The sequence below is a fragment of the Orbicella faveolata genome, unplaced genomic scaffold (genome assembly GCF_042242905.1).
Source record: "Orbicella faveolata isolate gen_17 unplaced genomic scaffold, um_ofav_v1 contig_13, whole genome shotgun sequence".
In the NCBI taxonomy this organism is placed as follows: Eukaryota; Metazoa; Cnidaria; class Anthozoa; order Scleractinia; family Merulinidae; genus Orbicella; species Orbicella faveolata.
This window is the reverse complement of record NW_028301540.1, coordinates 24,585,150-24,602,369: the sequence shown is the minus strand read 5'-3', so window position 1 is coordinate 24,602,369 and position 17,220 is coordinate 24,585,150. Positions and strand designations below refer to the sequence as shown.

The 17,220-nt window shown below is 39.7% G+C and overlaps 2 protein-coding genes across 2 annotated transcripts; both read left to right on the top strand.

The window, feature by feature from the left end:
* The first annotated feature begins 52 nt into the window (after positions 1-52).
* Positions 53-7,680, top strand: LOC110060136 (26S proteasome non-ATPase regulatory subunit 11-like). The gene is made up of 16 exons (XM_020766887.2): positions 53-183; positions 308-409; positions 899-1,023; positions 1,734-1,805; positions 2,142-2,199; positions 2,722-2,833; positions 3,318-3,400; positions 3,509-3,573; positions 3,983-4,059; positions 4,718-4,778; positions 5,315-5,377; positions 5,959-6,006; positions 6,291-6,368; positions 6,475-6,510; positions 6,949-7,000; positions 7,438-7,680. Exons 1-16 carry the CDS (start codon positions 105-107, stop codon positions 7,578-7,580), a joined length of 1,254 nt encoding a protein of 417 aa, XP_020622546.2. The 5' UTR covers positions 53-104; the 3' UTR covers positions 7,581-7,680.
* Positions 7,681-8,218: 538 nt separating this feature from the next.
* Positions 8,219-11,813, top strand: LOC149115738 (uncharacterized). The gene is made up of 3 exons (XM_089285959.1): positions 8,219-8,422; positions 10,080-10,135; positions 11,508-11,813. Exons 1-3 carry the CDS (start codon positions 8,318-8,320, stop codon positions 11,599-11,601), a joined length of 255 nt encoding a protein of 84 aa, XP_089142085.1. The 5' UTR covers positions 8,219-8,317; the 3' UTR covers positions 11,602-11,813.
* The last annotated feature ends 5,407 nt before the right edge of the window (positions 11,814-17,220 follow it).

Genomic DNA, 17,220 nt, shown 5'->3' with positions numbered 1-17,220 from the left:
CGAGGTTTCACGAAAGTTTGAACGAGAAAAAACTGGGCTCTAGAATGACTGCGCAAATTATGACCGCATTGCAATGTGGGTAGGTTGCAAAGGAAAGAATCAAGATGGCGACAGAACTAGAGTTAGCCGAAGAAATGTCAAATTCCTCGCCAGAACGAGCGATGGAGTTGTTTTCTTCTATAGGTAAGCCACAGTTACGTATGCTTAATACTATTTTTTTATGTTTTTCTCTCGATGTAATGTTTCTGATGGGAAAGTAAACTGGGATTTTCAATGAATTCAAGCATAACGTAGCTTTTGTTCATAGTAAAACGTGACATTCAAGCCGGAGACGAAGAGGGGATCAAGATGAAGGAGCAAGCCATTCTGAATCTTGGAAAAATGCTTTCAAAGCACGGAAAAGCAGAAGGTATGCGTAGCTCTGTATTATAATTAGACGCACATTGAAAGTAAAGGTAACTATATAAGCTCAGAGCACTGGTGGAGCAACGTATGAGAGTGCCAGGCCTGAAATGTTTCTCAAGTCTGTCTGGTATTACATTTGGCAGTGAGCGCAGACAATCTTTCAAAGTACCATACATGTAAGGAAGGCCAAAAATTGTACGAAACTTGCAACTTCACAAGAAGATATCTGGTGCATACTAGTTGAGAGAGACCCTTTTACTAGCTACATGAATTTAAATATGTGTAAACTTATTATTAAGATCATTACAAAAAATTATGTGGGTGTGAAGGTTAGGTTTCAACTATCATTTTAAGACAAAAAGTATCAGTGTTCTAAATGGATCTGTTGGCTAAATGTACTTGGCACAGTGTGCTAAGTTTTGAACCACCGCACCAACTGTGTGCAACCAACTGTTATCTATTTCTTTTCCTTTCTTTTCTTTTTTCTTGTTAGAGCTTGGAGGACTTATCAAGTTCATTAGACCATTTCTTAAAATGGTATCAAAAGCAAAAGCAGCCAAGCTTGTCAGGAACTTAGTAGATGTATTTCTTGACATGGAAGCATCAACAGGAATGGAGGTGGGGTGTTTGATCAACTGATCGTCAAGTTTGGCACTGAAAGAGCTAAATCCAATGATCTTAGTTAAGAGTACATGTACATGAAAACAGTCTAGAAAAGCGCACAACCCAAAATCAAGAATAAAAGAAAAATCAGTTAGTTTGTAATTTTCACAATGTACTTATATGGGAGGTGCGGTGGCCTCATGGTTAGTGCACTTGACTCCAGATCAAGCGGTCCAGGTGCGAGCCCTGGCTGAGGACATTGTGTTGTGTTTTTGGGCAAGACACCTAACTCTCACAGTGCCTCTCTCCACCCAGGTGTATAAATGGGTACCGGCACATCTAATACTGGGGGTAACCCTGCGATGGACTAGCATCCCATCCAGGGTAGAGTAGAAGTACTCCTACTAGTCACTTCATGCTACTGAAACCGGGAGAAGCTCTGGCCTGATGAGCCACTAGGCTTGCATGCAGACTTTACCTACCTACCTTACTTATAAATGAACTGTTTCATTTTGAACCAAAATCCCATACATTGCAGTTGTAACATGTAAGAGCAAAGCCTTTAAGTGACATATTAATTTTTTTAAAAAATTCAAGGCTTCTGTTGGTTGAATTTTGTATGCTTAAACTAAACAGAAACCTTTCTTTACTTAGCATTTTGATAGAACCGGTAATAACTGTTTAATTATATATTATTATTGTAACTTACAGTAATTTCTTTCCAGGTTGAACTCTGCAATGAGTGTATCGAGTGGGCCAAAGATGAAAAAAGAACATTCCTCAGACAAGCCCTTGAGGTGTGTTCCATTGTATTCTCATCCAGTCAGCTTCTTTCAACAACCTTATAAAATGCTCTAATGTGAAGATACATGAACATGTACCTTTGGAAGACTCGTCTGATTTTGATCTTATTACAATTTTGTGCTGGAAAATTGTGGGAAGTGACGTTTCCAGTTTTTGCTCCATTTGCCTATATTAGCTCACTCAAAATGACGTATATGCTAAATTGTTTAATTAAGGGTCCAATTCCTGTGGCAGAGGGTGATATGATATTGTTTTAACCAGCCGCAGCAAGCTATACTTGTAAACATTTTTCATCAATTTTTTGTTTTTTTTGTGTGTGTCATCTTTAGGCAAGACTAGTGGGTTTGTATCTTGACACCAAGGACTACTCAAAAGCGTTGCAGCTAGGTGAGCACATGCAATGATTTTATTTTATCCTGGCATCCTATCTACATTACTTCAATGTTTTTTTTTACAACTGTACACTTCTTGTACATTTTAGTAATACATGTACGTCTGGGGGAGGATTTGATGTTTTGGTAACCAGAATAACAAAATTATATGTAAAGTTGCTTTGTATGTGTAATGATATATTACCTGTCAAGATCCTTTTCAATGTACATGTTGTCAGTCAAAATGAAATTCGGGTTAAAATGAAATTCCTTTGTCTCTTAACCCTAATTATTCATGGATCATGAATAATTAGGGTAAGAAGACAAAGGAAATTGAGAATCAAACTAGGTTAAAATCATTTTAACCTGAATTTCATTTTGACCTACCACATACATATTTAAATTTTGCATTTATCATGGATAGATTAAATGTGTTTGAGGACAGAAAAACATTGCAGAATTCACTTATTGCCATGTATGCTTTATGCAAGGCATATTTATTAAAAGTTAAAGATTATATGCGATTGTCTTTCTGCAGGTTCAAAACTCTTAAAAGAACTTAAAAAGCTGGATGACAAGGCTTTACTTGTTGAAGTACAGTTGTTGGAGAGCAAGGTGTATCACAACCTCAGCAACATTCCTAAATCCAGGTAATGATAATGCAGAAATGGTTCACTGTAAATGCTTGTAGGCCATACGGTCCTGGATCACTTGAATTTTCAGCATACAAACTTTCACATTTATTTGAGGCCAGATCCAATGTATATCAACTTGTTGGCAAGTGATACAAGTATGTGGTGTTCAGTCAAGGAAGTTTCGAATTCTGGAAGCCTCTTGCAAGATTCAGCTGTTTGGTTTCCTAAGACGAGAGTTACTTCTTTCCATGTTCTGTCTCAAGACTAGAGTCACAAATACATCGTATTCGGAGATGCTTTCCTTTGTATACTCTGGTACCATGCTAGGGTAAATTTTGAGAAGTGCCACACTGAACTATAAATGTAACGAAAGGACATAAAATGGAGTCACTAAGAAAAGCATTCTTTCACAGTTTTCTTTCATACTATCTGAGTATGTAACTTCCTTTTCAAACACTGCAACATTTGATGAACAATCCTTTTTTTTTTTCATTCTAAGGGCTGCCCTTACCTCAGCAAGAACAACAGCAAATGGAATTTATTGCCCTCCTAAACTACAAGCATCATTAGACCAACAGTCAGGTATAAAGAATTCTAATTTACTAAATTGAAAACGACTTCGTATCGTTTTGCTGTCAAGAAAAAATTGCTGCATACTGAACTGCTTGGTTGTGTTGTTATTGGTACCAGGGATCTTACATGCTGAAGAGAAGGACTTCAAGACTGCATACTCTTATTTTTATGAAGCATTTGAGGTATGTGATAGATATAATTCTTTGGCTTAGTGGGCAGGCAGAGGCAGGGGGATGTGTTTTATGACAGAAAAAAAGTACTTTGTGATTAATTGTGCAGTGCAGCACAGATTCTTAAAAATATAGGAATCTGATAGGAAATTTGTTTTTTCAGCATAAAATGGGAGAAAGACTATGCATACTCTCCCAGACTATATGTGTCAGTTTGTGAACCTCAAAGTGATTAGTAAATTAACTGCTGACAAAGAGACTGTTGGTCTATATTTTGAGTTTTTATCCTTCAGAAGATGTCGGTTGTGTCAAAACAGTTCTTAAAATTGAAGTGGATGAACATGCCTGGAGGTTTCTTCTGCTGCTAATTTTCCGCATGTGGAAAATAACACATTATTAAAGATGGTTACTCTTTCTTCAGGGATTTGATTCCATTGATAACCCAAAGGCAGTGTCTGCATTAAAATACATGCTTTTGTGCAAGATCATGCTTAACAGGTCAGTGTAAAGTAATATACATTTGACACTAAAAATTACAGTTGACCTAGACATTGATCATTTATTGGTTTATTTGACAGTTGAATAAGTGGTTTGCCATGCTCTCTTATTGTTTAAAAAATGAGTGGGTTGCATTACAGGCCTGCAATACATACAGAGAGCTATGTGGCTGTACATTGCCCAGGTCATACATTGCCAGCCCATATTGTTAGCCAGTAAAACCAAGGACACTTTCTACTCAACCGAAAATTCTGGAACTTGAAACGTGGACAAATGATATAGAAATTTCTTGGAAGGTTCCCAAAAAAAGTTGTTAAATTTCTAAAATGTGAACCATTTTGAAACCAAAAATTGCAAAAAAATTCTGGTAGGAAAATCAGACAAGTGGAATGGAATTCCCTCGTCAGAAATTTTTGAACATCTATACTTCGTGAAGTTGTTCTGTCTTCTTGGAATGCCAGAAAATGCTGTTCCATTCACCAGCAGGAATTTTCTCAGGAAAACGCAAACAGGAATTTTTGGTCAAATGTAAAGCATCCCAAGTTTAGTTTGTTAAGGTTCCATTTTGTCCTTGTTGTTGTTAAAATGGCATAATTTTTGTTTCACCAAAGTAGATAAAAAATGTCTTGCTCAATGTGGTCCTATTTTACTTTTGCAGTCCAGATGATGTGCAATCAATTATAAGTGGTAAACTGGCTTTAAGATATTCTGGATCACAGGTACCAAACTAAAAAAGAGCTAGATCTTTTTTTGTCATGGAATGTTTTTTGATTATAGCTGCATCAACCCTACCTTGTATCCCTATTTAAACAGTTCAAGGGTCATGAACATTGTCTTGCACCGATGTACATTTGTATGGTAGCTAGATCATTAATAAAAAGGCTAAAAGTCTTGTGTATAAATCACAAAACCTGTGGTTCTTCATATGGTCCAAAGAAGTTGCCATAGTTAGAACTGGCCGGGGTTAAAATTATTATCAGTAAAAGGTGTACACCTATCACAGGTTATATTTGCAGCATATAATTATTTACCAGATTGCTAATACATGTACTATTTGCTCGTACCCTTTTAAACTGTACACTTTTGTTCACAATAGATAGTCAGACACTTGACCATTGTAAGGACAGTGACTCTTATTTTCCAATCATATTGCATGATTAAAGACCAGAATATTTCCCTTCATGATGTCTTGTTTCTAGTGGCAATAAAATGCATGGAAAATATCAACGTTTTTGTGTCTTAATTTTTTTCTCAGTTGGTTGCAATGAAGAGCATTGCTAATGCAAGCCACAACAGATCCCTGTCTGAATTCCAACAGGTATGGTCACTTGTCTTTGCAATTTTTGGCATGGATCTTAAGCTGGTTCCATCTTTATCCTGTATTAATTTACAACGTACGCCGTAAATAATCCCGTATTTTTGTCAGGGTTAGTATAATGAGGGAGCATGCAAGTTCACATGAAAATTGTCTTCCATAAGGAGAGGTGACACGTGTATTTTTGCATGTGCTCACGTGCTTGCCCACTAAGCTAGGGCTCCCTGAGAAAAGTGAGGGACTACTCATTGAAGTCTTAGAAACAGATCTATTGTAGTGGAGGGGACCAGAGGATCAGGAGACACATTTTTGATTAATACTCTAAACCTTCTGTTCCCAAGGAAACTCCTACAAACTATATATCAATAGAAAGGTTATGAAAAGTAAAATTTGGTAAAATTATGTTTTGGTTTAGCTATTGCTTTCCTAAGACGGCAGAAGCGTTAACGCCAAAATATCCGGCTGACAAAGAAATATTCAAAAAAGTGTTGACCTGCCTTTTCTCTTTGAAATAACTCGAGAGATATTTTAAATGTGCTAAGTCTCCGTTTTCAACACAAGCATTTGTTGTTCTTTCTCTAAAGGCACTCAGCACATTCAACCAGGAGCTGACTGAGGATCCTATCATAAGGGTACGTATTAATTTAAATATACTGCAGTGTGAGCTTTTCTGATGAGCTGGAGAAAACAGTAACCTGAATTGGTCAGATGTTGCTAAAAGGGTTAACAGCAGAAATTAACAACTAGGATTGACAAAAAAAAAAATGTACACTGTACTTCTGGAAAAGTTGCTTGAACTAGCTACAAGGTCAGAAATGTATAGTATAGTGTACTGACATCCTGTACAAAAAAATACTGTTTTGCATTTTGTCTTGTTGTACATGTGTGTCAATTTTGAACATGTTCCTTTTTTCAGACTCATTTAGACGCTTTGTACGACAACTTACTAGAACAGAACCTTAGTCGAATTATCGAGCCTTTCGCTCGCGTTCAGGTAGGAATATGTTCTTGTTCAGGTCAGTGAAATGTACATGTGTATCCACATAGTCACTGCACAGTCTGCAAGTTTCATACTGAATCGTGTACATTTTCTTTGTCAGATCGAACACGTGGCCAGTCTTATCGCTCTATCACTGGTATGTTAAGTTCTGACTGATAAACATTTGAGAAGTCTTAAGTTAATGCAATTACACAATCATACTGGTAGAAATCTGTAAGGGTAACTCCCTATAGCTTTGCGATATTGGTGAAATGAAAGGTTAATAATTTTCACTGAACAAGTGAATATATGAAATATCATATATTTGAACTGCGGAAAAAGATATGAAGACGTGATTGATCATCGCAGTTATACACACAACTTAAGCAATTGTGAAATTAAAGCCTTAAAAAAATTCAGGCTTGAACGGGATTCGAACCCATGGCCTCCGCGATACCGGTGCAGTGCTCTACCAACTGAGCTATCAAGCCAGCAGGGAGCTTGCCACTTTGTGAGTTACAAACAACTGGTATAGCCCTTCACAGTTGTGGTTTCATTGTTAGTTATTTTGCCTTCCGCTTGATCTTAACTTTAGAATGTGGTAGAAAAGAAACTTTCCCAGATGATCCTTGACAAGAAGTTACATGGTGAGTTGATGTCTTCATGTACTTCTTTTGTAGTAGTAGCTAGATGTAAATCATTGCCAAAATTAAGCGTTGTAAGCGGTTCCTTCACTACGCTCGCTTCTCGAAAGTCGCTTAATTAATAACATGCTGCAACCCAATTGTGATGTCAGAACCTTCGTAGTACCCCTGCTATTTCTCATCAGAAACTCTTCGGGGTTTTGTTCCGAAGGGTTTCCGACGCTTGTATCTCGGACTCGCATAATTTTCCGGTTCTTATCATCCAATCAGGGAAGAGCGCGAGCACTCGTGAGTGCTCCGAAAGCTCCAACGCCATCATATTGCTGCGTAACAACTTCTTGACGAAAGTACGGGTTTAGTTCGGTGTCAGAGTATAATTTGTGAATTTATGGTCTCGTTCTTTTTTTTTTAATTTTTATCTTTATTTTTATTTTTTTCAGGAATCCTTGATCAAGGTTCCGGAGTGCTGGTCGTGTTTGACGAAACGCCAGTGGATAAAACGTACGAGAACACGCTGGAATTGATTCACGAAATGGGAAAAGTTGTGGATGCCTTGTACAGTAAAGCCAAGAAGCTTCAATGACGCTGTCATTATTTATACCATTTAAAATGTCTAGCTTGAGTTTTTCGTTGTAACAATTGAAATAAGCCTTTGAAATAAAAATATTAAAAGAATTTTGAAATTTTGTGTTATCATTGTTTGGAACTTACCAGCTTATGAGTGTGTTAGATCCCTGAGCAAGCGTTTCAGATCGGTTCGAGAGCTGACTCGGAAGAGTGTTGGGCCAGGCACTTTTCTCTCACAGTGCCTCTCTCCACTAGGGAGGAAACACATTTATTAAAACCTAAGATGTACAATAAATCAGGGTGCTCTTCGTTCATGACTAATGAGAACTTAGATAAGCATCCGGGATGCAGATATAATTTTTTAAGAAGATTGAAACTTGAATCAGTGTATGAAACTGATTACAATGGAGAGGTGTACATGTAACTCCGGCATAAACGGGGTAAAATTGTTAAGGATTACACAGGTTGGGATGCGGGTCCCGCGTTAACGGGATTTTCTAATATAAGAAAATGTATGGGCGTTTCGCCGGGACAAAAAAGAGTGGCCGAAATAACGGTCCACTGTATTTTCATTGAACCTTGCGCAGGCGTGCCGTCCAAACCCTCTACCCCACTCCCGATGCGTACAATTCTTGTCCTATTCTAGATACAAGGCCCTCTCGGATAAAAGCATCACAGACGGCCATCTTGTTACATCGAAACATCGAACCGGCACGTATACATTCTCGAGCCGTTACATCGCAATCGAAGGAAATGAACAAGGTGAAAAAGGGCTACGAAACAAGGATACAACAAGATTTGCTAACTGACGCTATTTTAGGCAAAAATAGGATCAAACTGTACCAGCAACACTTCCAAGTAAGTCTTGTACTGATGTAAGCTTATTGCGATAGGCTGTAGCCAGAACAAAATGACTGATCAATCACGAGGCAATGGCCATGGTTATTTAGAGTGTTTATGATGACTACGTTTAAACACAACACTGGGATCACGGAAAATAATGACTGAGGCAAGTGCCTTTGTTCGCCTGTTACAAACTACATGACTTGTACGACCCCGTTGAGCTTAAGTTGATAGTAAGCTGTAACAAAAACGGTTCCTTACAATTAGCTTATTTTAGTCCTTAGTTCTTCCTTTAATATGAGGCAATTTTTCGTCTCTGTAATGTAACTTTAATGTCCGATCGGCATTGACCGAGTCGAAGTTACAGAGGAGCAGAGTTGTGTGGTTGTATTTTGCCGCGTAATTAAACTCACGCCAAAGCATTATTTTGTGACGCATGTAGAGCCAATTAAGCAATATAAGAACATGGCAATGTGGATAAACTTATATTTATTGCAGCACTTGATTTATGGCCGACGATTGATCATGTGCAAATAAAACTCCATGGACAAAATGTTGACTGGCCAAGGAAATGATGAGGGCATTTTTTTTCTTGCAAATATTAGTGCTTTTCAAACAAGACAAGTGACTCATACTTTCCAGATTATTGATTGGCTTAACAGTCACAGGATTTTGGACATTTCACCTGGCAAATGTGCCCTTCCCCCCCCCCCCCCCCCCTCACTTTTTTTCCAAAAAATGAAAAAGTAGCAAGATCTAGGAATTGTTTCTAATTGTTTTTAATGAAAGCAATATTGTTATTATTTACTTAACTTATGTTTTTGTTGGATATGAAATGGTTACAGCATAGTTAATAGAGGGGAATGGTTATGAAACCCGAGAAAGTTGTTTGTATGTTTTTGTTCACTTTTTTGGCCTTTTTTGGCAAGAGCCGTAATTCATGGTTATCAATCATCTGATATCCCTACCGGCAAGCTGGAAAAATGATCATTGTTGGTTATGTGTAAATTAAGGAATATCACAATGATCTCCTCTTTGCATTAGTTTCCAAACTGAAATTGGGTGGAAATAACTTAAAATTGATAATGGTGAATTAGCTACTGCAGCAAGTTTGTGAAGCTAACATTTTGGAGCACTTGCCCATTGTCAGAACAAAGTCAACTTTGTTCTGTTGAAGGGTCAACACTCCAAGCATTAGCTTCACAAACTCATCATGACAGTTGATTTATTTCCTCTATCAACGACTTCAAGTTGATAACAGCTCATTGTTTCACTTGGCTGCCGATCCAGCTTGGTCATGATATACAATCATTATGTAAAATTAATCTCCAAATTTGATCGACAATGTCCAACTGACCAACAGTGTTGTTTTCAGTAGTGTACAATGGTCTTTGGAGTTCCCTTTCATTTTCTTTAGTGGGTACCCAGAGGAAGATACTTAAAGGGTGTACACAGGGAGTACACAAGAAAACTCTTTTTTGTGTGTTATTGAAACATCTACAGACTTTGAGTCTTAAAGTTCTTTGCAGCCAAAGGTGGCTCTTGTAAGATGACATAACTTTGTTGGAAAAGTGTGAAAGACAGAAATTAGAACTCTGCTTTACTATAAAATAACTATAGCTGTCAATGAGCCCATGATTTCATTTAATTTTTTTCCTTGATCATTTTTCAGAAGAAAGATGGAGTACCAGTGTACTTGAAAGGAAGATATGGAGTTCCAATGGCAAGGTAATTTAGTCAGTAGCTGCTGATGATTTCATTTTGTTTATCCCATGGATAATGTGCGGTACTGAATGGTTTATATTACACTTGAATTTCACTGCAGTTGCCTCTCTGTAGCAGAATTAACTGGCGGTTGTTGATAGTTTTCTGATGTAGACAGGTTACAATAAGATTTAAGCATGTGGAAATTGGTTTATGTCTTGCAGAAAAGTCCTAGTCATTGTAGAGAGGTACAGTGTAGGCATGGCAAATGAAACCTGGGCAATCTTTGGTCTTCAGGGGCGTAGTGACAATGTTTGCATGTGTGTACTTCCAGAAATTCAGAAAAAAAAGAATTTATATTTACAGAATTAACTTGGCTGGTTTGGCAGTCTCTAGTCTCTCCTATTAAATGGCAAAAACCCACTATCAATTAACCCAAAGGTTGACATCTAAACAACATAAGTCACTTCAGAATGTAAATACAATGTACTCAGTGTACTGCTCCCTGGAAAATGTGGGAAATGGCATTCCTGAGCCCGTAAAACATAAACAATTCCAGGGGGGGGGGGCATGCCCCTAACCCTCCAAAAGTCTGCTTTATTTCATGTACAAAATCACATCAAATGAATGTTGTATTATTCTTCACACAAAGGCTTATAAATTACCTCAATGTAATATGACACTGGCTTTCTTGTAGCATGGGGCTGGGCAACCTGTGGTGGGTGAAGCACCTTAAGTACAAAATCAGCTGATTGTAAAAAGTCAGCTGTTCAAAACAGTGGCCAGATGGTTGGTGTGTCGGACTCTGGATTGAGTAGTCCAGGTTTGAGCCCTGGCCACAGTCATTGTGTTGTGTCCTTCAGCAAGACTGTTTGCCCTGACAGTGCCTCTCTCCACCCAGGTGTATAAGTCAGTACCAGCAATTTTAATGCTTGTGGGTAACCCTGCAATGGACTAGCATCCCATCCAGGGGGGAGTAGAAATACTCCTGGTCATTTTGTGCTACAGAAGCAAGAGATGGGCACTAGCCTGATGGACCGCTGGGCTTAACAAAGGATGGTTATATGGTTATGGGATGGTTTTCCTCTAAAATGAAACTTTTAGGGGGCTTCCTTTAAAGGAGACACTAGTAAAGGCCTGCATACATGTATCACTCACTCATCCTTAAAGAAGAAAGCGATTCTTTTCTTTGAATTTTTGTTGGTAGCAAATTAAAAAGCACTGAGTCAGAAAATTGAAAAGTATGCTTACCAAGACAAAGTTTTGGCTTTGGTAGATGAAGGTCACTTTTGCTAGGAGTGTTGTAGTTCTGTACATTTAAGTTCCTTATAATTGATAATAATATAAATATTGAGGTACTAAAACACACAATCATTTATTTCTCTCTCTCTCTCAGATTAATGCTGTGGACAGGTGTTCTTGGTTCTATTGGTTGTTTTGGTCTCATGGGATTGATGGCTACAAACAACTTGCCTAAACAGAAGCGCTGACAGGAATCAAGTTGCCCTTATTGATGGAGCTGCAGCAGCGAATAAGATGCTCATTCTGAGATTAAAAAGACTGATAAAATGTTTGGAAATGTTGTGAAACCTAGCATATAATTAAGTTAATTTGCTTCAGAATGAATCCTTGTGTGTCCATTAAACAACTGCTTTTTTGTCAAAACTATGCACATAATAAAGTTTGGATGTTTGGATATAAATCATTCTACCTCAGAATGCAACACAGAACAGTAGCGCCAGAATATCGGAATTGTGAACCGCGGCGGGCCGCGAAGGGGGTGGGGTGAAACCTTCTCCTCCTCACTTGGGGAGGTCTGACAAATGGATTGTCACGGTTAACAGACTTCCCATCACCATTCTTATTCGCTCCAGAACTAGCCTCCCGCGCAGACGCTCTATGGACTCCTAAGTCCGCAACCTTGATCTGGACGCGAGCAAACAAAGGGCAAGGAATGTTCCCTTGGCTTCAGCAAACGTTTGTGGAGGAAGACTCGGTAACGAGCCCAAAGAGCGTCTGCGCAGGAGACTACCCGGGAACTTACCATATTTGGAATACGTCCGTTACCGCACCTCCTGGTACGAGTAAAGTTCACTAAACTGACGTCTGATCGAAGTAAATTCATCTTACTGTAAGAGACTGGCTGCATGAATCAACCTAGTATTGCCGATTGAAAGACCTCAGAGGACACGCAACTTAAGGTACGGATCCGGAGGTATTATTCTTATTCAAGGTCACGAAAGGATACTGATTAAATATTCGCATTAACTGCGGAAGTTACGTTCTCTTGAAACATGTCAAGTTCCGATACATTAACGAGTACACAACCAACTAACCGAATGGATTCATCAACCAAGTGGTTTGTGATTGGACTTCGTTCCTTCACGCTGGGAAGCATCATTTTGGCAGGTTATTTCCTCACTCCTGGTTACGACCCTGATGACGACAATAACAAAGGGCTATATCACTTCAGCGACAAATACAACGCGTTACCATTTGGCGTGTCTCTGACGGTATTTGGATTTTTGGTTGTTCTAGTGAACCTCTGTTGTTGCAAATGACCATGAGAGCAGCCATAGCCAAGACTCAAGTGTCTAAATTGATACTTCCCCTGCGAGTTAATATGCGATGAACCATTGTAGTGATCATGAGTGTAAAATTATTTCATTTTCCAGAGTAAGAATGATAAGAATGTGTTTGCGGCTCGCTTTCGATATATTAAAATTCAGCCTGATAGTGAGGCCTAGAGGACACAAACAAAAAAAATGAATAAACCTTGTTATTCAACATGTGTTCAATTTCCTTTGTTTGTCTCCTCTAAGCCTCACTGCTAAGCTGAATTTTTAACATATCGAATGTGGTCCGGCTATTGTGTATCGCTGTCTAAAACCATAGTTTTTAGAGGGAAATGGTTATGAAGCCCGGAAAACATCAAAAGAGCAAAGAAAGATGCCAAGATTTATGTTGGAAGGTCCACGGCCGTGCACAATCTTTTGTATGCGCTCCATGATACACTCTGGATGAATTACATTACCAAAACGTTTCAGTCTATTGGTTTGGTTAGTTCCTCAGTACGGAGTAGACAATTATTGTACGTGTTTTGTGCACGGTCAAGGCCAAAAAAGCGAACAAAAACCTAAAACAAAGAAATTTGTCAGGTTTCATAACCATTCCCCTCTATTAACTATGGTAACACAGAGCATAAATATTGCAGACTGATATTGCGTAGGAACTAGCCGTAAATCAAGGATTATTAGAGGGCATTAGAGGCCTTCATTTAGCTTGAATGATTCATTTGTCGAAGTTCAGCTCCCATTTATTGCTAAAATCAACATTTTATGTAATGGCACTGGAAGCCCAGACGTTGTGTGTGATCCGTCCTGACACTATGCTGTTGGCAATTGCGTTACGATTTTAGCCGTTTAAGACACTATATGTATACGAAAATGTAGAAAAAAATATAAATAAAAGTAATCTCGTTCTCAGATCACGCTCTGCTTGGCCGTGGGAGATTTGGGTTCCAGATTATCTTTGGGGTTCAGAAAATTTCCGAGCTCGGAGAACTAAAAGACGTCTCTATGTTTCAACACGTCAAACTACGTGTTTCGGAAAGGTGATGACAGAAGCATATCTCCGACTGCACAACCTTACAATTCCCTGTCAGAGCCTGTGGCGGACATTTCACCACCGAACGCGATCGCTTTGTGTTATGTGCCAGGGGCACTCAACGGATCGTTTCGGAAAGATATCTGTTCGGAACGCCTTTAATCCCCTCTGATTTTCTTAAGAGAATTGTCACCTCGAACTTTCGTGATATGAGAAATTTAATGCCTGTTGTTTTCGGATTTTGGGTGCCGAAAAAAGGTCAGCTGTCATTTTCGGAAAGGCGATAAGACCTAAGGTTTTCGGGAAATGGACAAAAAAAGCCTTAATAAAGTCGAGAACACTCAAGTTCCCCTAGAATAACCGAACAGATAAAAAGCTTTCAGTACTCCAGATAGACTAAAACAGCGTTTAAAAGCATTCGAGAGAAAACAACCGACGTTGGGTGCCCCTGATGTGCTACTATGCCGAGGCAATGTGGACAATTTAATGGTAATTGCCTCAAGAAACTTGATACAAAGAAAAGGAAGACCAAATATTGAGGTACAGCAGACAACTTCGGTACCATGTCAGACTTAATTTGCACGTGCACTGTGGGCTATTCACAGTGGACAGTCCTCTGCATGCATTTAGCCGTAAGATTTTCGACGAAGACCCGAACATATCCGAAGATATCCCAAAATTGCCCAAGGCTTTCCAAAGATTTCTGAAGAAATTTCGAGGGTTTCCCGCCCTCGGATGTCAGGAATGCGCTCCGTCACTAGCTGTGCACTCTCCTTGATCGGAGAGATGGCAGAAAGTGAAGCTTTGTTCAAAATCATGAATTTTTCTTTTCTTGCACTGGTTACAATTTACATTTTTTTCTTAAGTGTGTTAGTTACAGGCTGTTAATAGCTCAAATGTTTCAGCCAGGTGTAAGAAAGTCGTGTGTATTTGTGCGTAGGCCTAAATTAAAACAGACGTTTTCTGCCTCGCAGGTTTATACCCCCCCCCCCGGAGAAACTCCCATATAACCCACAAAAAGGTCGGGGAGGGAGTTCGTCTTACTTTTTAGGGGTTGAAAACAAGGTTTTGGTACCTCTACGGGATGAAAAACGTTTCAAGCACACACGCAAAACCCGTAAAAGGTACGATGAACATCCCCGGCCTTTTTACATGGGAGTCCCCCCCCCCCCCGGGGGGGCTTAGACGTTAGAGTTGACATGTATGTTATTGCCGCGTAAAACATGCCATATTTGGAGTACGTTTGAAGAAATGCGAACGTGTACACTGTACTAGAAAAAATCAATCCGTATCAGTACAAGAGCATCAACCAAATCTGTCTGATTTTTTGGTTTTTTAAAAAAGACCTGAAATGTGCAATTGAAAGGACAATAGTTTTATTCAGGGTCTAAAAAGTTGAGCTGCGTGCAGACGTGCACTACTTCAACTGATACTCTTGTAAACGCCTGACCTAACACTTGAAGATCGCGCCTACTTGGGGCAACTCACGGCATGCCGAGTGTCTCGTAATTATGCCCAGATTTTAGGATTAAACGCAAAAAGAAGCAAACATTAACTCGGGAAAGCCCATACTGTGCTCGAGTGACCGGAAGAAACTCAAATATTTCTCAGACGTTAACATTTCAGTATTTCGAGTGGTACGGTAGCCCCTTCCCCTCCCCCCTCTTTTACTCGCTCCATTTTTCGCGCTGTAATTCTTTGCTGAACCCCACAGAAACGCTTGCTACGCAGGCTAGACTACGAGTAGTCCCTCTTTCGCTTAGTCCGTGGTGCGTGACGCGAAAGAAAAGCGCGAAAAGTTCTTCTTCACCCGCAGGATCTCGCGCGGCCGTTCTTCTCGCCCCCAGGATTTCGCGCGGCCATGTTTTTTCTCGCGCTTTTCTTTCGCGTCACGCACCACGGACTAAGCGAAAGAGGGACTACTCGTAGTCTACAACAGCGTCGACAGTTCCACTTCATCTGCCGCCAAACCGGAAGTATACTGTAAGAATCGAATTATAATAAATCATTAAACCCCTTTAACATCAAAGACAGCGCCAGCAAGTTTCATTGTTTGAAATAATTTTACTGTTTTGATTTTTGGCATAACATGTACATAATGTTGTATTTCTGACGTCATGCGTCATCTCGAACTCTCTGTGTGCGGATATTTGCTTTTGTTACCCTGGCAATAAATATGGCAGTTATTTTTAAGTTGATTGTTTTTTGCTTGAGCACTATCTTAGCATTTCTTAGTCGATTCTTTCGTGTTTACAATTTTGGGATTAACGGAGGTCACGAAAATCGACATGGATATTTTTGCGAGGAAAATATGACGCCATTTACAGTCGTCTATGATAATACAACGCGACTGCGTTTATTTTGGGGCCGTGACTCATTGTTCGGAAGTGTTTACCCTTGGCTGTCGGGTTACGCTCCAGGGGTAGGGTAGGGCTGACTACTTTCGACTTCTCCTTTATAAATTTCAAATTTAAGTGAGCAGGCTTCGCCATCATTTTCCAGATTTTTAGCCGATGATTCTCACTCCGCCCTAGCCTGAGTAGCAATCATTCCCGTACGAAGAGCTTTATCTACATTCTGGCCGCGCGCAAATTAGAGCGAGAACAAAAAAATCGCCAAAGCGATCATTTTTATTATTATTATTATTTTTGCAGTCGATTTTTCTGTTCTCGCCGCAGTTTGCACGCGGCCAGAATGCGTAAAATGCTCTTCGGAACTCTTGTTACGCAGGCTAAAGAGGAGCACAAGAGACCTCTGACAGGGCCACCTCTCGACGTTGGTTATGAATGTTCTCCAAAATTTCAGATTCTTGTTCATTTCTTCCACAAGATCAGATGCATTTTATTTTATCTCTGGAGAGATCGCGTTCCGAAAAAGCTAATACTTTAATTATACCCTGGGCCGGGTTGCTCAAAATTAAGCCTGATTAAGTTAACCCAGCAACTGAAGTGAAAAGTTTGATTTAAATTTTGTAACTTTTCGCAGTGACCTTTTCTGCTTCTATTGCTTGTTCTTCAGTAGACTGCGAGCAGTCTCTCTTTTCCTCGAAAACTGTGGGGAAGAACGCAAAGCGAGCGTGGCTGTGAGCGTGACCTGCGTGCGGCGATGCCGCAAGCCGCTAGTAGCGCGGGCGTCGCTCGTCTTCAGACGCCCGCGCTACTAGCGGCTTGCGGCATCGCCGCTAGCATGTCATGCTCATAGTTTGCGTTCTTCCCCGCGGATTTTCGAGGAAAAGAGAGATTGCTCGCAGTCTAGTCCTTCAGTTTTGAGTTTGAATTATCTCAAACTTCACAAAAACTAGACAGTTAACTTTTACTCCTGGGTTAGCATTTACCGGCTTTTGGAAAACGCGGCCTTAAATATCTGGTGACAAACAATACGCGGATCATTACGATGGCCTCATTACGGTCAGCCGGAAATTTATATCCGCTTGACCGGCCCTAGCAGGCAGCCGTGTATCGTTAGATCGTGTAGTGGCGTGAAATGCGCAAAGTTATTAAACC